Source organism: Lontra canadensis, unplaced genomic scaffold (genome assembly GCF_010015895.1).
Source record: "Lontra canadensis isolate GAN:19392208 unplaced genomic scaffold, GSC_riverotter_1.0 scaffold158, whole genome shotgun sequence".
Lineage (NCBI taxonomy): Eukaryota > Metazoa > Chordata > Mammalia > Carnivora > Mustelidae > Lontra > Lontra canadensis.
The window spans coordinates 1,063,708-1,090,805 of NW_022631152.1; the positions used below are offsets into that span (position 1 = coordinate 1,063,708).

The 27,098-nt window shown below is 44.9% G+C and overlaps 1 protein-coding gene across 2 annotated transcripts in view; it reads left to right on the forward strand.

Annotated features, from left to right (window-relative positions):
• PGM1 (phosphoglucomutase 1) overlaps positions 1 to 21,921 on the forward strand; it is a 61,008-nt gene extending 39,087 nt beyond the window's left edge. For both annotated transcript variants that reach the window (XM_032844899.1, XM_032844897.1), the window contains exons 7-11: positions 2,641 to 2,756; positions 12,688 to 12,823; positions 15,854 to 16,037; positions 18,528 to 18,662; positions 21,280 to 21,921. In XM_032844899.1, coding sequence (XP_032700790.1) covers positions 2,641 to 2,756; positions 12,688 to 12,823; positions 15,854 to 16,037; positions 18,528 to 18,662; positions 21,280 to 21,369 — 661 coding nt within the window. In that variant the 3' untranslated portion in view covers positions 21,370 to 21,921. The remainder of the gene's footprint in view (positions 1 to 2,640; positions 2,757 to 12,687; positions 12,824 to 15,853; positions 16,038 to 18,527; positions 18,663 to 21,279) is intronic.
• The last annotated feature ends 5,177 nt before the right edge of the window (positions 21,922 to 27,098 follow it).

Here is a 27,098-nt window from a genome sequence, read left to right on the forward strand (position 1 = left end):
GTTTATTTAGTCAAACATTGTTTATTGAAGTACATTTAATATATAGTGTTTTATTAGTGTCAGGCCCACACCATATTGATTTGGCAATTCTGTGTATTAGTGCTCACTGCAGTAAGCGGGGTCCCCACCGGTCCCCGTATGATGTTATTGCAGTATTACTGACTGTAGTCCCTATGCTGTGCTCTGCCTTTCTGGGACTTGTATCTCTTAATCCCTGTCACCTGTTTCAACATTCCCCCACCCACCTCCCCTCTGGCAACCGCCAGTTTGTTCTCTCTATGTAAGAGTCTGTCTGTTTGTTTGTTTGTTTTGTTTTTTCTATTCCACATATAAGTTTATGAGGGAAGGGGTGGGTTTTTTTCTGGATTAGATGTCCCCTCTCTGAGCTTCCTCACGACCCTGTGCTTCTTCCATTCCAGCACTTACCACACTGTTTCCATAGCTTGTTTGCTTACCTGTCTGTCCTGCTACACTGTAAACTTCTACAGCGAAAAGACTGTCTTATTCACTAAAGTGTATGCCATGGTGTGCCTGGCATACAGTAGGACACACACACACACACACACACACACACCCTTTTTAAAAAAGAACAGTTGAATGTTACTGAAGAAATGAGTGGATGGCAGCCCCACTGTACTGAAGACATCACTCTGGAGAACCACCCCCCTCCTTTAGCAGGTGTGCACAGAGTTTGAATGAAAGAGCAGTTCGAAGGAGGGTCAGTATGTCAGAACACTTCTGAAGAAGCATTCCACGTCCATCCCTCGCTGGGTGCCCGTCCATACACAAACACAGTAAATGTTCATTTCTCCAAAATCCAAATAAACAAAAAGCTCAAATAGTTAAGGAAAATTATGTTCAGTTTTTATGAGAAAGGACCCAGTGTAATAAACATTTAGTATCTCAGATTTGCTTATTTATTTATTTGTTATATAACCCCTCATTTACAAAGGCTTTAAGGTGATTTGTGAGACCACATCTAAAACAATTAAAAAAATACAAGTAATACATAGTAAATGAGGACCAAGGAGAATGCTAATTAGAACATATTAGGTGCCCAGTAAATATTTGGTGAATGAATGGATAAGGAATGAGTGAATGAATAAAAGGTCAAGGTCAGAGAAGAAAGCAGAATCAAGGTTCTTCTAGGAATAACTGATATTTATTGAGCATTGCCTTGTGTTTTAAGTCATTTAATTCTCAAACCAATCTTTGGAGGTCAATGCTATCTATAACCCCACTTTAGAGGTGGGAAAACAAAAGGCCAAAGAAGTTAAGTAATTTGCCCAAGGTCAACCCAGCTAGTAAATGGCTGAGTCAGAATTTGAACCCAGAACCTTTGCTCCTCATTGGCCCAAGTGGGCCATGTAGTAGTTTCCTACTGTGGGGGAGAGGAGGGATATGTGTTAACACAATCAGTGCTAACTTCCCTTCTGCTAAGAAGAAGTTGATGATAATATTCATAGAGTGGTTTATAGTCTTAATTGATTGTCACAGCAATCCTCATCCTAAAGAAGAGGACCCCAAGGGTCAGAGAGGCTAGTCGTCTTGTTGAAGACCCCACAGCTAAGTCAAAGCGAGAATTAGAACCCTGTGCTTCTGGGTCCACATCCTGCAGCTGAAGTTGTGAGCTGGTTTTGGCCAAACTGTTGTAATTAGACCTAGCAGGCCCAGAAATAACTTCCGTGTCATCCAAGAGCAGTTTAATTCTAGTTTTTGGAAAAATTGATAATGCACATATAGAATCACAATGGAAATAACTCATTACCCAGGTAAAAGTTTATTGTATTTTCAGCTTTCAAGCGTATAGATTTAATTTTCTTCAGATGTTAAGAGTCTAAACGTGACATTGCTGTGCTAGCAATAAGGTCAGCTTTCTGGAAGGCATTACGTTAAAAACAGCGAATGAAATGTAGATTCGTCTTCCTTTTCAGAGGGAAAGGGACCTTAAAAAAAAAAAGAAAGGCCTGTAAGGTTCTAAATAGTCTACAGATACATAGGAAGGAGTAGATTTGTGTTGGAGAGGATAGGGGACCAAGGAGCAGCGTGGGGGAGTTGGTACAAATGGGAGATCCACAGGACACTGTCCTTTCTGGGCTTCTGGTGAAATGAAAAGAGCATTGACTGGGCGGCTAGATAGCAGGCTTTTGCTCATCCTGGCTCTGCGGACCTTAGGCTGGTCACCTACCATCCTAGACCCTGTGCCCTCTTCTGTAAAATGGTGCCCTCCTAAACCCAATAATCCATGAGTCTGTGACGTGAAGTGCATCAAAACATCCTTCCTTTGTTCTTCATGGAATGCTGATAGCCAGTCTGTGTCCAAAACACGTTGGGTGGAAAGAGCCTCAAAAACAGCCTTGCACATTTTGCTACTGTCGCTCCTTCTAAGATATTAACCTCAGTGACCTGAATTAATTCTTCTTTCTTCCTCTTTTACCCCCTCCTCCGAATCCACGTATAATAGCCCATTGTGCACAAGTTTTCTCCTACGATTTTCCATCCATCTTAGAATTATGTGTACCTCCGAGCCGTGCTAAATGGGACCCTTGATTACAATAACGGTTGCCAGTGCCCCCCCCCCCTCACGTGACTAAGCTAACAGTCCTGCTGTGATGTAACTTTGATTTCATGCCTTTGAAGGGTGGCTAATGCTACAAAGATCGCTTTGTATGAGACCCCAACGGGCTGGAAGTTTTTCGGGAATTTGATGGATGCGAGCAAACTGTCCCTCTGTGGGGAGGAGAGCTTCGGGACTGGTGAGTGCATGGCCCTGTGCTACCGTGCCCTTTCCTGTAAACACGACTCTCGGGGACGCTCTGACTGCTAAGGCGGGACCGAAATAGCACCAGTGGCTGATGTGTCCTAAATCAAGATGCAGTCTATTTATAACAACCCTGGTGAAGTGTACACATTTGAAAAGCCGTGAGCGTGCTTAGCCGAGGAGGGCTAATTTTACTTCCAGAGGATCAGATCCACTGAGACAGGAAGTTTGGGGGGCCCCCTCGACGGCATCGTCCCTGAGACTGTAGAGTTTAAACAGAGTGATAAACATGTGTTTCTTCCCTCCGTGGCCAAGGAAACCTTTATAAATGTTTTCCTTTCTGGGGAAGAAATATGGTGGAACAAGTCAGTTTTTCGTTTTTATTTAAAAGGAAGTTGCTGCATAGCATTAAATCTTTCTCTTGAACCAGCCCAAGTTTGCTGTAGCAACAAGTTTTGATTCATTAAGGTTAAATGGAAGGCGGCCATTAGGGTGGAAGGAAGTTGCTAGGTGATCAAGAGATGAGAACCATGTCCTTGTCCATGAGGAGGTCTGCAAAAATGGTTAGCGTGATGAGGGAGGGGAACGTGGTAGGCTGGGGGACCTTTCAGGACCCTTAGACCCTACTTACTGTGCTCTTCCTCCTCCTCTCTTCCTGTCCAAATGCTGACCGGAAGTCCTACTTCCATGACCTTCTCTACTGCCTCATCCTACCCATGTCAGTTTCTCACCTTTCTAACCCTCCATTCAGGCATGTGGCCCTTATCCATGTGTTGGTCTCCAGCCAGGTTGCAAGGTACATCACTGGCCATATTTCTTCTCCTCTTAGTATTTTTACCCAATACTTTGAAATAAAAGGATTGATCTTGGTCCTTTAGTACCAAAGCAAAGCAAAGATTGAAATCTAGCCTTCTGTAAGCCTTGCAACTGAGTTGCAGTTCATACCAGGTTAAATACTGATTTGAATACTGTTTTGAATAGCAGTTTGAATACTGATTTTATTTCATTTCCTGCAAGTCCTGGGGTAGGGTGGGTAGAATGAGCTGGTAAATTTAAAACACCTATATACAAAGCTCTAAGAAATGGAACGTCCTAGAGGGAGTGGTAGTGCTCCTTGGTAATGAATTGACTTGATAGAACTGGAGGATGTAAGAAAGATGGATGAGTCTTGGGACTGAACAGTGTCCACAAAGAAGACTCAATGGTTTCCCAGCGTTCTGTGTCTTCGGTCAGAGAATACAAGGCCACTGCTTAGCCTTGTCCTACTTCATAGGATGATGCCATGTTACTTTGTGGGATACCAGATGAATGCACATGAACCTGTGAGGTGGTCGTATTCCATGAAATACTCCCCCCCCACCATGTTATTAAGTGCAGGCTTGCTTTCAAGCATTCTTTTTTATGGATGAAGCTATCTTTGAAGGCAGGGACCATGTCTTAATCTTTGGTTTCCTAACCCCCTGCACCTGTATCAGTGCTGAACAGAGTGAAAGGGAGAAAAGCTTAGAACAAGGTTTCCCAGGGTGCTTGGGTGTGTGGAAGGATACTAATTCCAGGAAAGGGTTCTGAATTCAACAGAGATCGGGAAACTTGGAACACAGCTCTCTGTCTTAGATATTCATAATGATAGTAGCATTAGAAGATTCCGAAACATTCTACTGTAAGGGATCCTGTTTGTACAGTTTTACCTAAATAGTTAGCTGCATCTGTGTGTGTGTGTGTGTGTGTGTGTGTGATATAGTGACATCTTGCCCTACAGATCCATGTGGGAAGCACTGGGCAAGGTGGATGCCAAGCCTGGAGCCATTAGGAGTCCCTGAGTGGACAGGCTGGGAAACACCTGGAGAGATAGCAGAAGGGGCTCCTCTCACATGACAGGGCTTGACCTACTGGAAAGCAGCTTGCAGGTCCTCTCCTGACTAGGCTACCCATCTTTAGTCCTCCCGCTCATTCGTCATTTTTTTGTATACCCAGCACCAGCTTCTCAATGCTTCCAAGTTCTCCAGTGCCTCTCCTAGATCAGGTCCAGAGCTGAGCCCAAATCCATGTGTGATCTAAGAAGTAAAGACTAGAGTGCGATGATTATTTCTAGAGAACCGGGCCCTGTACTTTTTTGGAAATAACTTTCACTTATGTTAGCTTTTAGGACATTTCATAATACTGCTTAGCCCATATAATGTGGCTAATGAAGCCCCTTTAAGTTTTTACTCAGGAGAATTTGCCAAGAAAATTTGTCATTCATGTTGCATTTGAGGGATTGTTTTTTTTTTTTAACCCAGACATTAGACTTTAAATTATTTCTTGTTAAAGTTTGTTCCTCTTTATTTATTAACTCATTCAAATACTAAGTGCCAACTGTGATTTTATCTTCCCTTTGATATCTCTTTTATCCAAAGAGAGAATGCATCATGAGAATAATCCACAAACTCTCTTTCTCTTTGAAAAAAAGAAAATCGTTCTGTAATGTTTCTGCAACAAACGTTCAAAAACCAAGCTGCGTAGCTATGGGCCTCTACTGCTGTGAATGAGTAGCAGCTGAAGTCATTTAAGTGAACTTCTGATCTCCTTGTTTATAGAGGAGTTAATTTCCACCTTCTAGTCCCTTGCTGGTGAGTGCTTCCCGCAGTTTCTTTACAGAGTTTCTCAGGGTGGACACTAGTGACTAAACAAGCTTTGTGGTATTTCAGTTCCGTAGTTTCATTGAGTACAGAGTCATTTATTTCTGTATTTTTCCAGATGAGAGCAGGAGCAGTTTCTCAGGAAAGCCTCCCTAACCTTCCACTGTGGGTCCACTCCCCTTCTTATTGGCTCTCATGGCACACACACTTCTCCTTTGTTGCATATATTACAGCTGTAATTTAAAAATTACTTATGATTACTTGATTAACATCTAGTTAATCTAGCCAGTGCTCCACTAGACTGTGTTATGTGAAGACAGGAATCACAGCTGTCTTACTCTCCATCATATCCCCAGAGCCGCCTATAAAGGCCGGCGTGGAGTAGGAGCTCAGCAAACACTTGTTGAATAAATGAGTGAGTGACCACAGTATTCACCTGACACCCTCCAGTTAGACAAACAGAATCCTGGTGTTGGAAATGAAAAGACTTTCAAAGTCACTCGGTGTGATTTCCTGTGTGTTGTTGGAATCGTAGTTGTCAGGCAGTGCTTTTGGACTTAAACACCCACCTCTGTGGAGAATCCTTACCTTACCTCTTGTGGGGACTCAACACTGTTCCCACTCTGTAGTCCAGAGTCGGGTACCTAAGGTGTTCGTGAGAACAGATGAGCTTTTATAAAGGAAGAGGAGTTGACTTGCAAAGAGGTGCAAAGGAGACAGACTTCAGAAGAACCGGCTCAGCAAACAAACCACTAGCAAGCATTTCAGAGCACAAGCCAGAATATTACTCATGTTCCCAAGCATACATTAGTCTGTCCATGATGCAGGGACAGCCACGGCCTCTCAGGATCATCACAGCCACAAAGGCTGGGACACTTCCTCACACATCAGCATTACAAATGTCGGGGTAAAGGGACTCAGAAATGGGCTCCAGAACGAGACAGGCTAAACCTATTATTTTTGGCTGATCTCACGGTGCAGAGTTATTGCTCCCCCCTGACTGTGGATGATGATATCCATGTTTACACACAATGGCAGAGGGCGGAAGTGGTGTTCTGTCCCATCTTGAATTTGTTGGGAAATTGGGAAGGAAATAGAACATGAAGTTGCAGATAGAATAGAATGTCACTGCTTTTGAAACTTCCTCAGGAAAATGGGGGGCTTGGGAAAGGGATAGAAAACCGTTGAAGATGAACCTGGTATGTAGAAATATGCTAGTAAATTATGATCTGGCCAGGTCTAGAGGTTAGTAACAGTTTTTCCTGCTGCATCTTTAAAAGGTTTTAGCAATGATGCGTGCTATAGGAGTGATGACTTGAAGAAGTACAGCATTGTTGCTTTGCAAATTTCTCTTAATTATAATTTCTTAGGAAAAGTTTTTCATGTTTGTACATCTTTGCATTGACTCGTTCCTCAAATGTTTATTGAACTTTAACCGCATCCCAGATACTGAGTGAGGCTCTGGGGGCAGATGGGTATGGTTTCGTGCAGGGCCCTGTAGAATCCACATTTGGGGCAAGAAGTCATCAGACCCTGGCCAGGTAATTACAAGTATGCAGAGTGATCGATGGTGACTTGCAGGGAGCCCTGGGAGTTTTCCTGGCAGGGCACCTAACCTGGTTCTGTCATGTCGGGAATCCCATTTTCTGTCTGGTTCTCTGCACATTCTGATTTGTACAGCTTTTGAGTGTATTTTCCTGTAGGTGAGGTCCCCATGGGAAAGTTAGAACAACCCATCTCTGGAGATTTCCCAGACAGAATACCACACTAAAACTAGGCTGAGAACCTAATTATAACTAACTCAGTTAAAGTATTACCTGCATGTCTGTCTCCCTCCCCTGTATGTCTGTGCTGATCTGTGAGGGCAAGTAACATGTCTTACACATCTTGGTATTTTCTCATGTACTTGGAACATGGTGGACACTGATTCATAGTTGTTTAGCACATGATGGAGTTTGGGTTATGATGCGGCTTCTGCCCGTCAGGCACTTGCAATATTCCTCCAAGGACCCAGTTCCAGGGGAGTCACAAGGCAATACAGGGTTCATTGCTAAAGGGAAAGTCTGGTGGTGGCTGGGGGAGAGGCCCTGAAGGCTGGAGTGATCTGGAAGAGGCTTCCTGAGGAGCTTGCCTCTCCTTTCAGAGTAAATTCATTTGTGCCATAAAAGCCAAAGAGGACAAGACTGCAGACAGCAGGTCTGCTGGACCTCCCAGCCAGTCAGCTGGGGTCTGACCACTCCTGGGGCAATCCCTTATTGATGTTTGATGTGCAGACATCAGCCCGGGATACACCTCAGAGTCGAGGTCGAGGAAGAACAGACAGGTAGGATAGAGTAGGGGTGAGCGTGGAGGGCAACAAGAAAGCCATCCTGGATTGGGGTGAAGTGGAAAGTAATTGCAGGAGATGTTAGCCAGGCTAATAGGTGATATATGGAGTGGAAATTTTCAGGCAGAGAGAATAGCATGTTTAGAAGATCAAAAGGGAGGGGCGCCTGGGTGGTGCAGTTGGTTTGAGCATTTGACTCTTACTTTTGGCGCAGGTCTGATCTCGGGGTCATGGGATCAAGCCCTGGGTTGGGCTCCACACTCAGCACAGAGTCTGCTTGTGTTTCTCTCTCTTCCTCACCCTCTGCCTCTCCCCCTGCCCCCTTTCTCTTAAATGGGTAAAATAAATCTTTAAAAAAAAAAAAGAAGAAGACCAAAAGGGAGCTAAAGATGGGGAGAGAGAGAAAGATAGAGAGACGTGACAGCCAGATGCAAGTGTTTTCAGACAACTCCGTGTAGCTCTACTTCAGTTTCCACTGCCCCATCCTCAGACCTGTCACCTGGCAGAGGCAGGTGCCCGGCACTCCCAAGATGCCTAGACTGGTAAATGGAAACCAATCCCCAAACTGTTAGCTTTTGGCTCCCTCAGCAAGGGTTGACATTTTTCTTGGCCGAGGCCTGGAATGTGCCCTGACCGAGCTGAGGGTTTGCTTACCACAAGGTGCTGATCAGGCCCAAGTAAAGTGACAGGTGTTTGAAGACGCTGAAGGGGCAGAATTCCCAGGCGCTCAGTTAGTCCCTGAGCTGAACCGAGTATGAAGAGACCCAGTGCAAGGCCCACCACTGCCTTTGGGCTAGCTAGGGCTAGGGCTGCCTGCTGGAGGTGTTTCCCTTTCCTCACAATTATGGGAGCCTGGCTTCTTTTCCCTTTTTTAAATTAAAAGAAATGATAGCAGTAATTCACATTCATAATGGGAAAATTAGATGAGGAAGAAGAGGAAAACACTGTAATGCCGCTGCCCAGAGAAAAGAACGTACTGGGTTATATTCCATTTTTATCACCAATGTGTACAGTTAAGAGCCATTATTTTTGAAAGCTTAATAAAATAGTGGAAAGCACTCATTCCCCCCCCAAAATTTCTTGTATTTCCCTTATCCATAATGGTAATTTGCATTTATATAGTACTTAGCAGTTAATAAATATTTCTACCCTCTATCACGGTAAAGTCTTACAGTTGTGTGAGAAGGGTAACATTATTCCCATTTTACAGTCAAGGAAACGGAGGCTTGGAAAAGTTAAGCTAGTAAATAACAGAGTTTTAGATTCTGGTTTCATGACTCTTTTTTTTTTTTTAAGATTTTATTTATTTATTTGACAGAGAGAGTGAGCGAGCGAGCGAGAGAGCACAAGCCGGGGGAGTAGCAGAGGGAGAAGAAGAAGCAGGCTCCCTGCTAAGCAGGGAGCCTGATACAGGACTCCATCCCAGGACCCCGCAATCATGACCTGAGCTGAAGGCAGACGCTTAACTGACTGAGCCACCTAGGCACCCTGAGGTTTCATGACTTAAATACAAGCAACTTCCAATGAAACACAATTGCCATGACTACAATAGCAGCATCTTTAGAAACATACACACATACACCATTGCTTTTTTTTTTTTACTTGTAACTTGTCCTCATTCATCAGAATCCTAAAGAAAATGAAATGTACCCGGACTTTGGGGGCACCTGGGTGGCTCGGTCAGTTGAGCATGACTCGTGATTTCAGCTCAGGTCATGATCTCAGGGTCCTAGGATCGAGCCCCATGTTGGGCCCCACACTCAGCGAGAAGTCTGCTTGAGATTCGCTCCGCTCCCCAACTTGTTCTAGCTGTTGCTCTCTCTCTAAAATAAAAGAAGTAAATCCTAAAAAAAAAAAAAGGAAAAGAAATGTACCCAGACTTTCTGAGTAGTAGAGTTACCTAGAGTTTTGATTACATGAAGGTGGTTAGTGAGAGTAGTAAGAAGTTCCAGAGACTAGGGATCTTGCAGATGGAATAGAATATTTGTGTATGTTATCCAACACAGATATTTGGTTGATGGTATTAGATGTGTGATTCAGTTATCTCTGAGTAACTCCGTCAGAACTGGTTAAGATCTTTAGATTTTATTTTCTTTTCTGCATAAAAGAAAAAGCAGAATTCTTTACTTAGAACAGGAAAGCACAAAGGACATTGCCCCTTATGCTTTCAGTCTAGCCTAAATAAATAAATAAATACAAAATAAGAAAAAGAAAAGAAAAAGGAAGGAAGGAAGAAAAATACCCATGGGAGCACAGACAAATAATTCCAAGCTGTGTACTTCTGTCATGAATTCTCAGTATTTCAGGGAAGCTGCCAGAATCTCGCTGCTTAGGCTGAACTATCGCCAAAACATCCTTTGCAAATGCTGTAAGGGCCAGAGAGCTCATTGCTGTTCCTTGAGATAGCAATATGGGCAAACAAAAGTCCGTAGATCATGAAATTCGGTAAACCAAGAATTTGTTACATAAAGTGATATGTAAAAGTATTGCCCAACATCTCCAGGTCTGTCAGCTTCCAGGTTCTAAGAACTGTGGTTTCTGAAAGTGGTATCTTATTGAAGAGAAGGTCTTTTGGGGGGAAAAATGTGTGTTTTTTGAGCCAAAAAGAGAAAGAGAAAATGTTGTAGTAGATTAATTAACCGATAAACTCATTCATTGTACTCCTTACAGTTGTTTATGTACTCAGTGTGCTATTCTAGTCACCAGACTTTGTTATAAGGATAAGTAAAAGATGTCTCTAAGAAATAGGTGAGAGGGGCCCCTGGGTGGCTCAGTGGGTTAAAGCCTCTGCCTTCAGCTCAGGTCATGATCCCAGGGTCCTGGGATTGAGCCCCACAACGGGCTCTCTGCTTAGCGGGGAGCCTGCCTCCCCCTCATACCCCCTGCCTGCCTCTCTGCCTACTTGTGATCTCTGTCAAATAAATAAATAAAAATCTTAAAAAAAAAAAAAAAAAGAAATAGGAGAGAAACGGGGTGAAAGGCTCATAAATCGGTAGAGGGTTTGAGTGGGTCGCTGTGAGGGAAGGAAGAGAACATAGCTCGTAACTGCCTAGGGGAGCTGGGTACTAGTCCCAGACTGAAGAGGACATTTCAATTGAGTCGAAAAGGATGAAAAGAGGAAGAAAACAAACTTCACTCATGCCTACTACGTAGCCAGCATTGTGAGACACTGATGTTCTAAGAAGAATAAGACCCAGTGGGAACTCAAGAAGGGTGCACAGGCACTTGAAGAGTTCAAGGCATGATGAATGTGCAGAGCATTAGTGGGAGAGGGTTTGTACTGAGTCCTATTCAGGAGTCAGAAAGTAGTGCTCAGTACGATCCATGTGTGGAGATTTTGTTCCGTTTTGTTTGGCTTTTAGAACAAGGAAGTTAAGGGCTGAAAAGGAGAGTTGTGTCCTGTATCAGGTTCTTGGAAGAGGGTCTCCATGCACATAAGCACATCCAGATGAGCCAGTGTGGTAGCTCTGGTAAAGATTTTGGCAGGTACCTTGGAAGGGGACAGATGTGCCATAGTTGACTTAACCAAACCCCTCTTGGTTAAAGAAAGATGCCCGGGATTGGAGTTGCTGGATCCACAAGTAGGTCCGTTTTTTAAGGCTTTGATACTTTTTGCCAAATTGGTCTCTGGAAGGTTGTACCTCTCCCCGCAGTGGCATACTGGAACCCCATTTCCCTTCTACCTCTCCTGATCCTAGGTGTTCTCATTTTAAAATCTCTGGCCATTTGTCAAGCAAGTAGCAGTTTCTTATTGGGGTTTTAACTTCAGTTTGTTTTTTAAAAAATAATGCTACCTTCTTATGTAATTGGGTACCTATATGTATTCTTCAGTGATTGTTTATATCCTTGGGCTATTTTTCTATTGAAGTTTTGCTTTTTCCTTATTAACATGTAAATTTTTTCTGTATTGAGGTACATTAAACATCTACTTTATGTTGCAAATCTTTTTTTTTTTTTTAAGGTTTGCCAATGGCCTTTTACTTTTACCTATAGTAATTTTGCAGATAGAAATGATAATTTTTTTAAAAGATTTTATTTATTTATTTGACAGACAGAGATCACAATTAGGCAGAATGGTAGGCAGACAGAGAGAAAGAAGCAGGCTCCCCGCTGAGCAGAGAGCCCAAAGCGGGGCTCAATCCCAGGACCCTGGGATCATGACCTGAGCCGAAGGCAGAGGCTTTAACCCACTGAGCCACCCAGGCGCCGCAATTATTTTTTTTAGTAGGCAAATACATAGATTTTTTTTCTCTTATGAATTCTGAATTTACCTGTATTTGCCATTCCCAAGACTTAAAAAATATATTTTTATATATTTTCTATTATATTTATATTGTATGTATTATATTTATATCTATATATATATATCTTATATCTTTATATATCTTCAAGGACTTAAAGCTTTTCAAATTTTATATTTGAATGTGTAATTTACCTGGAAATCTTTTTGGTGTGGTGTTTTATAGGGGAAAAAACTGAATTTTTTTCCAACTGTCTAGCTAGATAGCTAAATACTACTTAAAAAGTAATTCCTTCTTTTCCTACAGCCTTGAAGTAACACCCTTATCATATATTCAAGTCATACACATGTTTAGGTCTCTTTCTGGTTGCCCTCTTTTGTTCCATTAGGCTGTCAAGCTTTTAATTATTGAATATTTATAATGGTCATGTTCTTCCATTGTTTTTTTTTTCTGCTCACATTTATACTTTGTAATTGATATATCCAGTTCCACCAGATTATCCCTCTGATATTTTTATTGGCATTTGCTGTAACTATCTAGATCACTTTGGGAAGCATCAGCTTCTTTCCAATATTATATTTATAGTTGCTTTGTTCCCTATGTGGTTCCTTCCATGTATTCAAGTTCCTCAATCAAGTTTTATGACTTTTTTGATTGGGTCTCCATGTTTACTGTTGAGTTTATTCCCAAATGTTTTGGAGAAATCCTGTTTCTCAAAGCTGCTTGCTGCCCCCTGGCCAGGTTCTGATCACATCCGTGAGAAAGATGGACTCTGGGCTGTCCTCGCTTGGCTCTCCATTCTAGCCACCCGCAAACAGAGTGTAGAGGACATTCTCAAAGATCACTGGCAGAAGTATGGCCGGAATTTCTTCACTAGGTAAGTCCCAGCCTGGCTGGGGTACAGAGGTAGGGTGGGGAAGTGTGCTGAGAGAGTTCTCATGTGTATAGATTTTTTTCCTGTTTCTCAAGTGATAATAAAACCCTAGTTCATTTAGCCTCTACAAATTGAGGAATTTTAAAATAATTCAATCAGGGTCGCCTTTTATGTTTGCCGTAAAGAACAAGGCTTAAAAAATTTAGTTAATGTATTCAAAAGAATAAATGTTTTGTAAGCCTTTTAAATGTATGGAGGTGGACATGATGATTGTGCTGGATTTGGACTCAGAAGAATGGATTAGAATTTTTTTTCTGCCCCTTAGTGAGTTGGGAAGTCATTTAACCTCTCTCTAACAGAAAACTGTCCTCATTTTCCTCATTTGTAGAAACGGTAATAACAGTCTGCCATTGAGTGAATTAAATGAAATATGAGTCTGAAAGTGTTTTATAAACTCTGGGACACTCAAAGTATGGAAACTTTTTTTTTTTTTCCTGAAATTATGGAAACAATTATGCTTAGTCTAAATCAACTTTTCTGACTCATTAAAATAGGTCCCCAAGGGCTGCATACTTGTCAATACTTCATTCATTGATTCAATAAATCTTGACTGTGTGCCTACTTTCTGCCAGGCACTGGGGATTGGGCAGTGAACAAAATACTTAGAGTACATAGTAATTCTTCTTTGCCATGCATACTTCTGTTTTTAAAAGGCACTAATATTTTTTTTTGAGAAGTGCTTTTCACTAATTCCAACTTGCCTTTCCCCCAGTAAGTGTAAAAATCTAACAAAATTTTTTCTAGACCTCACTATTCTAATTATTGAAAGGAACTATGAGGAAAAGGGGGTAGATGAATTGCTAATCGGTAAGAAATGCATAGATGTAATTTCTTTGGGCCTCATTTGCCTTTTCTATAAAATAGGTGAGTTAAATTAGAGAATTTAAAGACCGTGTCACAGATTGAATAGTCAGTCCACAGTCTCTGGATAGTCACGTAAGAATTAAACCTTAAGCAACTCAGCCTCCTTACTCAGAATCCTTTTATCAACTTGAGAGAAGGCCGTTGCTGTCTTCTTCTTCATTGCAAGTCATTCTTCTGAGGAAGGTCTAAGTAATAAGGTTCACGTGGTACCGCAGCAGTAGCCCTGGGAGCCATAGCAAGAATCTCTACTTCCTAAGAACCGGGAAAACCTGGTAATTCAGGACAGCAGTCATGGGCTCACTAGATTCTAGAGTGTCATGAAGGCAGGACCATGTCTGGTTCTGTGCTTCTGCTATCAGTGAACATCTCACTCCTAATGACGCCGTAAATATGCTTTGAGTGAATAAATGAACGAGTTAACAAGAGAATAGTAACTAGAATGGAATAAGGTTAGAAGGTTTGTTTAGAAAAGGGGTCACTCTTGAATCAGTTAAGAGTCTCCATTTAAAAACCATTTTAGGGGCGTCTCAGTGGCTCAGTGCATTAAGCCTCTGCCTTTGGCCCAGGTCATGGTCCCAGGGTCCTGGGATCGAGCCCCGCATCGGGCTCTCTGCTCATCAGGGAGCTTGCATCCTCCTCTCTCCCTGCCTGCCCCTCTGTCTGCTTGTGATCTCTGTCTGTCAAATAAATAAAATCTTAAAAATAAATAAAAAATAAAAACCATTTTAACGTATTTGTATTAATTTCAGATAACTGCTAACTATTGCAAATCAAGTCCCTAGAACCTGCATTTCTAGTTAGTTAAAACACCATTGTACCCTTCATCTACTTAACAGGAGTGCTAGGCATTGTTTTGTGTCAGCCTCAAAACAGTTAGTGGTGAGGCAGCTGAGATTCTGCGAGATGAAGCAACTTGCTCCTAGTTGCCCAGTTAGTAAGCGATAGAGGCTAGATTCATAGCTCGTTCCAATGCTAAAGTCCAGATTCTTTCCATCACACCCCTCTGTGCCTAGGATTCGTAGAACACTTCCCCCAAACACCCAAAGGTCACAGGCGGAAAGCACAGACACCTGGTTGTGATTTCTTGCTGTTTATCATGTTAACTAGGGGAAAGAGCTGACTTCAAGATTAAGAGGACTGCTGTCCTTGATCCGTAGAATCCTGGAGCCTGAACAGGTTGGCCTTAACTCCCCAGTATTTCTCAGGTCTCAGAGGGTGTCATCTTGCACATATCATGTTTGTTTTGCTATCGCAAATAAATACGGACTCTGCCGTCTTGAGCCTCTAAAAAATAACTCTCAAGAGGGTGTGTGCCACAAGGGTCAAGAAAAGCCACCTGTCAGAGTCTTTAACCTCATAAGAAAGAAGTCAGGAACAATTCTGGGAGTAATAATAATAATAGTCATAGAATTTCTTTTGTGATGATTTTTATTTATTTATTTATTTTTCTGCTTTGATCCTTCTGTATCTACATCAAGCCTCCTCCGACAGGGTGAACCCATAGCACTTTGGACCAGAATCCACCCTCACTGAAAGGACAGAGCTGTTTTCAGATGTACAGAGTTAGGGTTTGGCCCCTTCTCTCTGGTCAGTGAAAACTTGGCCTCACTTTAGGAAGCTCCCGTGGAGACCGGAATGCTCTTGTGCTAAAAATCTCAGCAGCCGCGGGCAGGTCCCAGACTGGGAACTGTCCCAGCTTTTATCCCGAAGAAGCTCCAGAAGTTTGAAAGAGAAGTGTTTGACTCATGTTCTTGATGCAGAGTCTTTGGGAGATAACCCTGCATTTAATTCTGCCTCCTCAGGATGCGGTGATTAGATGTTAGAATCTTTCACAAGCCTTCTAGAATTTATTCTGTAGAAAAGCCAAGATGGGAGTTTTCTGCTTACTCAGAAGTTCCTGACCCTTCCCTGAAACCCCGCAAAGCCTTCCTCCCATCCCTGATCTGCTCCCTCCCCAGAGACGGACAGGCACAGCCTTTTGCCAGCTGCTTCAGCAGCTAGGGGGTTTGGGGTGGGGGGGGAGGTCCAAACAGATGGTGAAGGAAGTGGTGCTCTATCTCGGGGTGATCCAAAGGGAATGTGTGGGCCCACCTCTGTGACTTCTTGCAGGTACGATTATGAGGAGGTGGAGGCTGAGGGTGCCAACAAAATGATGAAGGACTTGGAGGCCCTGATATCTGACCGCTCCTTCGTGGGGAAGCAGTTCTCAGTGGGTGACAAAGTTTACACTGTGGAGAAAATTGATAACTTTGAATACAGTGATCCAGTGGATGGAAGCGTTTCAAGGAATCAGGTAGGAACAGATTTATGTGTATGGGAGAGAGGCCTGAAATCTCAAGAGAAAAAAGAAAAAGGCTGCTTGAGCCTTTTTCTTATCCCTATTTTCTATTTCTATTCGCAGCCCCTCCCTTTTTTCCCCCACAGTTGCCAGCTTTCTGCTGGGTCACACATAACTTGCAAATATACTCATAGGGGAAATAGGTTTTGCCCTGGTTCTGTGTACTCCCCTGTGTTCTCATTCTGGAACTCTTAGCCCCTGCTCCAGAGGGATTTTTAACATCCTCCAGAATTCCGTGCAAGACATTGTGCTGAATGCGTGTGCAGAAAGGAACCCTAGAATCTGAAGCTGAAAAGGTGAACTACTGCCTTGCTATCAGTCCCCTCTTTTTCTCTCAGGAGATGATAGCAGAATGCCAGCGGTGAGAGTGGCATTATCATAGACCTTTCTCTGGTATGTTCTGATTTCTAAAAAAAAAAAAAGAAGAAGAAAAATTGATGAGGCATTCCGGACTTAGAAATGTTAGCTGTTACCATCTGCAGCACATGACACGCAGCCAGTCCAGCACGGTGGTGCGTATGTAGCAAGACATCACAGTTGAGAACCTGCATCATGTCTGGATGGAGACAGCTGTTAGGGTTTCCCTTGCTGGGTGCCAGGGAGCCAAGGCTGCAGCCTGGGTCAGCCTTCATCCAGGCTTCTCACAGACACCCAGGGCCCGGGGTCTTCTCTCCTCTGGTTCAGCTGTTGTCACAGGATGGACTCACCACTAATAATTTAGAAGCAGAGATAATAAAGAAGGAGATGAAAATTACTTTACAGCTTTCCAGTTTGCTTTTTCTTGATGGACACAGATTTTTGGCCCGGTCCTTCTCAAGGTAGCCGACAGCTTTGAAGGAGGGCGACCGCAGGCTTGATAAGAGTGTCTGTCTGGAGAGCAGGCAGTGGACGGGTGGTTGGAGCATGGCCACAGCGACCTGAGCACCAGGAATCTCCCATCCTCAAAATGCTGGCCCAGTGGGCTTTCTTCTCTCTGCCTGTTCACCCTCTGTGAGAACTCTGGGTCTGGTACAGATGATTGTAAGCAACGTTTGAGATAAAGAGAGACTGGGGGTAGAGTAGGAGGTGGGTATGGAAGAGGGCAGGGTGGGGTCCACAGGATGGCAGGGCAGAAGTGTTTGTAGAGAAGCCTTCAGAGAGAAAATGGGCAATTAGGGAAAGTAACCCCCAATTCTGCACTACACCCAGCATCTGTGAGGAGGGAGGGGGAGCCGAGGCATGTGTGTGAAGGGTGTTGGCATGAGCACGGGTGCTGTTTGCTGCACTCTGTGAGGAAGAACCCAACAGCTTCATGTTCTATAATCAGAAAGTCTGAAGATTTGGATGGAAGGGCAGGGAGGAGGGGGATTCCTCTGAAGGAGACATAGCCTCTGCCATCAAGTGAAAAGAATTTAGAAGCTTCAAGTTGAAGCTGTGGGAGAGGTAGACCAACCTGGTATGTTTCTAGAAGCAAGATATGGTAGATGGGAGTTAACGGTATCCTCCCCATGATGATGGAATCAGGAAGGTGCTGTGTGCATTTCCTTTCCTGTCTTCACTGCCGAATGGCATGATTAGACACGGGATGGGATTTGGTGACAAACAGCAGCTGAGGAGCAGTGTCTCTCCTGGTTGGTGTCCGACTTCGAAGTTCTTTGTATAGAAGAATGACGGGCTCACGAGGACTAGGTCTCAGACTGCTGTCTTGCTGACTCTTCCTACCTCAGGTGACAGAATATGTACCTGAGAATCTTTAGCCTCAATTCTCCTGAAGCAAGAAGATTATTGAGGATGAGAGATGCTTCCAGGGAGGAAAGGAGAAGGCAGCAGGGGGTTGGGGGCACGGGTTGGCATGGCACCCACATGGACCCCGCTTTGAGTCCTCAGGCGTCGAGAGGAGAGTGATCGCTGGCTCCTGCTTGCTGGGTTGGCAGTAGCTGGCTTCACCTGCGGTGTGTGGCCTGCTGTTCTCTGTTTGAGCCTCTCTGTTGGTATTGTGAGAGTTCTTCCTCTCCTCTGTCCGGAATCTCTTCTGCTCTGGTTTCAGCCCATTCTGTCCATGTTTTCCTCCTGATCTGGGGATCAAATTTCTGTATCTAGCGACTTATTTGTTTACTTATTTATTAGGCTTCAAACTGGAATGTTCAGGCCATAAATTACAGGGGAGTGGGGAGAGGAGGGGAGGGCCGGCCCGTGTCCTCCAGGTCCCTTGCGCCCCAGATCAGATCTCCCACCTGACGCTGGGCATGCTTCTCCCCCCGTAAGCTCAGCCCCCTTTGGCCGGATGCAGTGACGGGCTGACCACAGCCGATTCCTGGGGCTTGACTGCTGTCCTTTATCAAGGACCTGATCTTCCAGTTGATCACGTGCGGAGGAAATTCCATCTGCACACGAACCCCTTGTACTTGCCAGCCTTCAGTCTCTCTTCCAGCAGGTGGGGGACACATCTCTGCTTCACTTCTCCAGGGCCTGCGGCTCATTTTTGCAGATGGTTCCCGCATCATCTTTCGGTTGAGTGGCACGGGGAGCGCGGGGGCCACGATTCGGCTGTACATCGACAGCTACGAGAAGGACATCGCCAAGATCTACCAGGACCCTCAGGTAATGCCCAGGCCCTGTGTCCTGATGAGTTAGTGCTTTCCATTAGAGGGAACAGTAGTGGTTTCCCTGAGTCTGTGTTACCACAGCCTGTTTCTCCGGTGGTCAAACACGTGGGTTCAGTTTTCTCTGTGTCTCCTTCAGTATGTCGTAACAACAGTGACAGCTAACCATTATCTCAGTGTTTTCTCTGTGCCAAGCTCTGTTCTAAACCCATTACCCAAGTGGATATACTCATTGAAGTCTCAAATGAGGTAGCCCCCATTCTTGTCCCTACCACAGATGAAGAAACAGGCAGAGAAAGGTTAAGCAGCAGCTCATAGGGTCACATGCCTGGTGAGCAACAGAGTCAGGAAAACTAATCTTTAAATCAGCCCCTCTTCTGGCCTTCTGGTCTGTCACTGGTCATTTGCTACCCTGCTTGGTCTGACCGCCTGTTCTGGAAGCGCACACGCTGGTTCCAGATTTGGTGGTGGAGCAGACAGTCTCATGACCCAGCAACAAAGGTCGATATGGAAGAGTCTGCAGACTGGCAGCCCGGTGGTTTGGGCTCCCAGACCTACCCAGAGGGTCTCCAGAAGTATGTCAGAGTGAGGAGGGACCCCGGAGGCAGGGGTGGGGTGGAGAACTTCGAGGACAGCCACCCCAGGGGAGGAGCTGAGGGGAGACAGTGACACACAGGGGACTTTCACCTTGTTTGTTCCTCAGTGGGTTTGACAGATGTTCCCCCACCAGAGTTGCACAGCCAAAAAAGTGTAGGAGCTGTTGTGGTCCATTAACCCCTTCTTCAGGATTCATAACACACATGGCACCTTACGGACTCTGAGAAGACTCGCGGTGGAGACGCCTGTTCGAGTGGCATTTCACCATGCTTATTCTACTAAGCCTTTTTCCTTCTAACACCTAATTAAAATCCGAGGAAACTCATTCGGAAAGCCTTGGCATAGTGGTTTTGAGAATAAAGTTTAGATGTAGAAAGTTCTTGCTTTCAATTCAGTTTCTGCCACCTGAGTAGTAGCCGTGTGTCTGCGGGCAAGTAGTTTCCGTGCTCTGAGCTGTGGTTTTCTGGTAGAGTACTTCCTACCACTCCGAGGTATTATATGGATTTAAGGAGACAAGGGACGCGAAATTCCAAATGCTGCGCCTGGCACATAGGATTAGCTTTTTTTTTTTTTTTTTTTTAAAGATTTTATTTATTTATTTGACAGAGATCACAAGTAGGCAGAGAGGCAGGCAGAGAGAGAGGAAGGGAAGCAGGCTCCCTGTTGAGCAGAGAGCCCGATGCGGAACTCGATCCCAGGACCCTGAGATCATGACCTGAGCCGAAGGCAGCGGCTTAACCCACTGAGCCACCCAGGCGCCCAGGATTAGCTTTTAAGAACATGTGGCTCTTAGAGTCAAAGGAGGCTTCACTTTTACATTTTTTTTTTATCGTGTCCAGACTCTAGGTTCAATTGTTGCAAGATCTCTGTCGTACTGTAGGTGTCCCTAAAACTTAAACCAAAGGCAATGGTGTCTGCGTTGTAGACCCATAGAATAATAGAGCGGGAGAAAAAGAAGGGAATTGTGTTCTTTTGTCCTAATACCAGGCATGTTGTAGACATTTATGAATGAATGAAAGATAAGTTTCTTTGAACCATAGTTGTCAGGAGGTGGGGGGGACGTGGGGAGGGCGGTACGAGGGGTCTGAAGGGTATGAGGGACCCACAGTGCCTAGATGTATCACCATTCCAGCCACGAGATGCCTTCCCTTACTCTGGAGCTGCTGGACCTTTGCCTCAGGACTTTCTGGGACTGTTGGAACCCCCAGGGGAATGGCAAGTGCTGTGCTCAGCACGTGGAGTTGCTTTCCTGCTTTCAGCCAGGAATCCTGAGTTGGTGGAGATTAAGATGAGGGAAAGCAACAGTGGGCAGTAGGAAATGAACTGCTCTTGGCTCTGCCCTTGGGTCATTTGGTTAAATCACTTCATCTTTTTGGATCTCAGTTTTCTCATCTGTAACATGGGCAGTTTAGCTAGATAAGTAAGTGGTTTTAAAAAATGTTTTCATTTAAAAAAATTAAAAATTATTTATATTTATAAATATATCCTGCAACAGCAGAATTCTTTTCTTTTTCCCCCTGAGTGAAAAGTAGTTGGAAGGTAGTGTTGCATCTTGCACAGATCTCTTTGGGGACAATGTGGGCGGCAAATTAGAGGATGCGGAAGTAGAAGGACCATTGTTCCAGATGAGAAAGAGAAAGTTGATTTAGCGAGATTGATGGCCCAGGTTGGAGAGAAATGGTGCCCGTTGAGAGATGTATAGAAGGTAAAAACTACTTACGTTTGCTAATAAATTGGACAAGGGCAATGTGGGAGAAGAAGGGGTCAAGAGTAATTCGTAGTTGTTCATTAAGTTTAGATGTTAGGCTGTGTTGTTGAGTCACCAAGATGGGGAATGCTGGAAGCAGATTTTAGGGAAGGAACACTTCTCTGTGCTTAGACTTGAAGAGTTTGAGGAGCCTTTGGGATGTGGGAAGAGGCAGTCAGACATGTGGGTCTTGGAGGCTGTCTGAGGGCTGGAGCTCTGGATCTGTGTCCAGAGAAAGTAATGGAAAAGGTTCTCTTTGTGTCTCCCTCAGGTCATGTTGGCCCCCCTTATTTCCATCGCTCTGAAGGTGTCCCAACTCCAGGAGAGGACGGGACGCACTGCGCCCACCGTTATCACCTAAGAAGACAGCCCAGTTGCAGTACGTCCCTCTGCCTCAGGACCCTCCAAGTCATCTGATTGAAGAGCATGGACAAACAAAATGTATCCACCTAGGCTTCTTAAGATTTTTTTTCCCACTAACCAGTTGTTGATGACTGGCCCATTAGTGTGACAGTGCCAGCTGAGATGCCGTGTGGGCAAGAGGACCTAGGGGCTTTTGCTAACGTCACTCCGTGTTGTGCCCTTAAGCCCTGCTGCTGTGCAGGTGTTTGTCTCCTGAGCACCTGCTTCTGTTCACTACAATGTGGGATGGAGGCTGAGCGGGAGCCAGTGAGGCCATTTCTCACGCTTAGGTTGTCCCAGTGAAATGACAGTGCAAGCTCATTTTTCTTTGGTGAATTCCTCCCCCGTTCACTGTTTACATGTGTTCCAGCAAAATCCAGTTTCTGGTGCCTTCTCTCCAATCAGTTCTTTCCTCAGAGTGAGACGTACTTGTCTACAGATGTCTGCCTTGTTTTTGCAACATAGTCCCACACAAATATTGTGGGATATTAAAGCAAAATAAGCCACTATTTCTTGATGTCTTTTTTTTTCCTTAACTGCAAAATGCTCTTTCACTTTCAGAAAGAAAACATTTTTTTTTTTAAAGAAGATATTGTATTCTGTTTGGATGTCCTAGCTAGAAGACAAAATGTTCTCTGCACTAGGTTTAAAATCCTTGTACTCAAGAACTGTGATTTCAGATCTTAGCAGAGTCAACTGAGCCCTGGATTCATCCGAGGTAGCTTACTTTATGTAAGCTCGACTTGGTTAATTTGGAATGAGGGAAAGCTAGATGATTTTCAGGAGATTTTTTTCCCCCAGGAAATATTAAATAGCAAAGTGCGGCCATGTGCCTTGTGGTGTTGAGATACCGTAATGCATATTGAGGGGACAGAGGCAGAACTCTCAGAAGCTGAGAGCAAGATGACCAGTATTTGGCTGGATATCTTGAGTGCATTGACATTTTACTCGTCTTAGAACAATTTTATTTTATTTTAAAGATTTTTGGTTTTTTGACAGAGAGAGAGAGCATGAGCATGGGCAAAGGGAGAAGCTCCCTCTGAGCAGGGAGCCTGATGTGGGGCTCTATCCCAGGACCCTGGGATCCTGACCTGAGCCAAAGGCAGACACTTAACCAACTGAGCCACCCGGGTGCCCCAACTTAGAACATTTATATTCAATCCATGAGTGTAATGTAGTAGTTAAACACATAGGTTTGGAAGCCAACAGACATGAGTTTGAATCTAGCTTGGGCCTTTGGGTCACTTTTGAATACATTCTCAGTATCTTGAAAATCAGGATGAAGGGGTGCCTGGCTGGCTCAGTCTCTGGAGTTGTGACTCTTGATCTCAGGGTCGAGTTCAAGCCCCTCATTGGATGTGGAGCCTACTAAAAAAAATTGTAAAAAAAAAAAAAATCAGGATGAAAATAGTTCCTACTTTATGGGGTCATCAAGAACATTGAGTTGAATGGACCTGTGCACAGCAGTGGGCACTTTATCTAGCTCATGGTAGATTGTCAAGTGAGCGGGAACTAGGATTATGCTTATAATACTGTTTCTAGATTTTGAAGTATTAGGAAAACAAAACTGTAACACTAATACTTGTAATGCATTTAATGGTTTGCAGGGCATTTCCACAGAGTCCCCTCGCTGTACAGAGAGGCAGCTCAGGTCTGTACCCCTCCCCCACCCAGGTGGACAGGGTCTCTGGGGTAAGATTTCCAATGTTGCTGGTTGACAAGGGGGGTCTAGCCCAGCAAACAGAACTGAGCTCTCACAGAGATGAGATGAAGATGAGTATTTATTGAACATTAGATGCCAAACATTGTTGAGTGCTTTCCATACACTCTTTACATGCTCCCAGTCACTCTAGATACTCCCAATATTCCCATTTTACAGATGAGGTCTGGTTACTTGCCCAGTGTTGGCATCACTGGGTAGTGGTGACATATCCCCAGGCAGTGAAGCTCAGCCCTGCCTGGTTTGCCAGTACTTTGCCTGGCCCCTGCTATTGATTGGCCGCTTCTAACAAGTGAAAGAAAAGTTTTTGCATTTGCACAAATGCTTCTATATTTTATTTATTAAAGGGTCATACTTTGTGCCTTGGGTGCCAGAGAGTGTTAATTTTGGCATTGTGGTCCTCACCTCCCTCTGGCCCTGGGATCTTTTTTTTTTTTTTTTTTTGAAAGATTTTATTTATTTGACAGAGATCACAAGTAGGCAGAGAGGCAGGTGGGGGCGGGGGCGGGGAAGCAAGCTCCCCGCTGAGCAGAGAGCCCAATACAGGTCTCACTCCCAGGACCCTTAGATCATGACCTGACCTGAAGGCAGAGGCTTAACCCACTGAGCCACCCAGGCGCCACAGGAGAAAGAATCTTAAGCAGGCTCCACACTCAGCACAGAGCCTGACAGGGCGCTTGATCTCAGTACCCTGAGATCATGACGTGAGCTGAAATCAAGTTAGAAAGACACTTAACTTAACCACCTAGGTGCTCCTGGCCCTGGGATCTTTTTTTTGTTTTTAATATATAATGTATTATTTGCTTCAGGGGTACAGGTCTGTGGTCATCAGTCTTACACAGTTCACAGCACTCACCATAGCACATACCCTTCCCAATGTCCATCCACCAGCCACCCCTTCTTTCCCCTCCCAACCCCCCAGCACCCCTTAGTTTGTTTTCTTAAGAGACCTTAAGAGTCTCTTATGGTTTATCTCCCTCCCCTTATGGTCCCATCTTGTTTCATTTTTTTCCCCTCCCTACCTCCCACAACCCCCCGCCCTGCCTCTCAAATTCCTCATATCAGAAAGAGCATATGATAATGTCTTTCTCTGATTAACTTATTTTGCTCAGCATAGTACGCTTAGGTTCCATCCCCATCATTGCAAATGGCAGGATTTCAGTTTTTTGATGGCTGCATAGTATTCCAGTGTGTGTGTGTGTGTGTGTGTGTGTGTATCACATCTTCTTTATCCATTCATCTGTTGTTGGGCATCTAGGCTCTTTCCATAGTTTGGCTATTGTGGACATTGCTGCTATAAACATTTGGGTACACGCATCCCTTCAGGTCACTACATCTCTATCTTTAGGGTAAATACCCAGTAATGCGATTGCTGGGTTGTAGCTGGCCCTGGGATCTTGATACTTGGGTGTATCAGTCAGTCAGGAAATGTGTATTGACCCACATTAAGTGTGAAATGCCCTGTGAAGGGAAGGATGTGTAACACAGTTATGCCCTCCAGCTGTCCATAAGACTAGTGAAGGAAGTGAAGTCAGCACAGGTAGTAGACTGTACAGGGTAACTGCCTTCTGAATTGTGTAGGCAGCCCCTGATGCTACAATTCAGATTTTCTTTTTTTTTTTTTTAAGATTTTATTTATTTATTTTTTTTTACAGACAGAGATCTCAAATAGGCAGAGAGGAAGGCAGAGAGAGAGAGGAAGAAGCAGGCTTCCTGCTGAGCAGAGAGCCCGATTCGGGGCTTGATCCCAGGACCCCGGGACCCAGAGACCATGACCTGAGTCGAAGGCAGAGGCTTTGACCCACTGAGCCACCCAGGTGCCTCCAGAATCCAGATTTTCTAAGTACCTATTCAGTTTCAAATGTTGGGCTACAGACTTCCGAGTAACCCTCCAAGCAAGAAATTATTATTCCCATTCTAGAGCTGAGACGACTGAGGCAAAAGAGAAGCCCGAGTAATTTGCCCCAGGTGCCCAGCTACCATGTGGTGGAAGTGGAATTTTGAGTGGGGATCTCACCGACTTTCCATGACCCTTTTCCTGCCTCTCCATCTGTTGAATCAGACACAGACAAGGCTGTGGCCCCTGGAATGGCTTTAGAAATTTCCTCTTCATCCCTGATCATAATTCAGCTGCTTCCCTGACCCCACGTGGCTACAGGTTTGGAAGTTAAAAGCTCAGGGGAGGAAGATGGCTGGGGCCACGGATGTGTGGGGGTGAGGGCCACCTTTCCTCTGTCTGTGGCTTCCAGAGAGACACCCCAACACATGTGCCCGCCAGGAATGCTGGGGGATGGGGCCCCGAGAGGCTGGCCAGCAGCCTGCAGCCAAGCTTCCCCACCCGCCAGGATTGATGTGGTCTGTGAGTCAGGCCTGTTTTCGTTGGGGTGTGGTGGGGATTACAGTGAGAAAATTGGCTTGGAACTGTTGGGGCTAAACTCTGAAATTTCACATTTCCCCTCCCTCTTGACATTCAGCTTTCATTTTGGAAAAGCAGATTCCAGTTCAGGGAAGCTCCCCAGGTCCAGAAAGGGGCCAGGCTTACAAGGGAGGGGCCCTGCCTCAGAGAAGGAAAACAAAGGCCAAGCTCGCTGCATTTCAGGGGAGGCCAAGCTTTGGTGTCTTGGTCCCTTTGCTTCCTCTGCCTCCGAGTTCATGCTGAATTCAGCTGCATTTCTGGTTCACCCACTAGACAGAAAGTGGCCTCCCTGTGTAAGACTCCTTTAGAAAACATAGTACAACATGTGGGAGACACATCCCTCATGCTCTGAATGCCCAGCAAAGGGGTTGTGATAGGAGTGATCACAGCCACTGTGAGTGGAGTCACCACACCTCACCTGCATTACTGCAGAGATCCCCTCATGGCCTCGGGCCTCCATGCTCGCCCCCTCTGATCTGTTCTCCATCGCATCAGTGAGGTGCTCTTGCCAGTGCTAATGTCCAGGCGCCTGTGTGTCACCCATAAGGCCATGTGTGCTGCCTGCCTGCTACCCGCCAACTCCTCATCCTCTGCTCTCTGCCTTACCGTTCAGACACAGGGAACCACCTGGACACACTGTGCTCTGTCGTCTCCGTGTCTTTGTCGCTGCTCTTCTGTCTGTCTGCATCACTTTCCCCTTCCGTCCCGTCCTCCACCATCCCCCCCAACTCCTGCCTATTCCTTAAACACTGTTTTCTCCAAGGAGTTGTTGCTGACCCTCCAGCGTCTGGTTTGGGAATCTGGGTATTCCTATGAACCCTCCTTATGCCACTTAGCATGCTGTAATTCATAGCCTGTTTACTTTCCATTTCTCCCACTGCCCCTGTGGGCTCCTAGAAGGCAGGGACTGATTTTTCAGTTCGAAAGACAATTTTTAGAAAGAGTGAAGGAAAGCCAGTTGTGTGGCAGAGCGCACTTACGCTATGGCTCCCTGCCCCCAGCCAGCCTCTGCGGTACGAATATCTTCATTCTGGCGATAACAAGTGAGTTGACCAACTTTCACAGCTCGTGAACCCTTTAACCAAGAACTCTTTGATAAAGCTTTAGAGGTTGAAAGTGAGAAAGCACCCAGGACAGAGGATCAGGGTAGAATCTGGCAGCAGATGGGAGACATATGTGTCATGGTCACTTTGAAGAAAATTTAAATGTTAAGAAGTATTTTATCTCTGATTGCTACAAAAGTGAATTGGGGGTATAGTTGGGGAAGGGTTCTACCAAATTAGCCTGAATATAGAAAGAAGTTATTTTTGTTCAAGGAGTAGAATTAAGAAAGCCAGCTCTAAGTCCTGAAGACCGCCTCTGAGCAGATTCATGGGAGGAAAGCCGTGACGGGGCAAGGCAGGTCCACCAGCCCTGGGCCTCACGCTGTTGGGGAGCACAGCATGTACTTCCAGAAGAGGGAGAGGCTCTTCTTGGTTCCTCTCATGAGAGCAAGAGGCATTCTTACCATGTGGCTTGTCATTACACAAAAGAAGTGAGGTCGCCGCCAGTA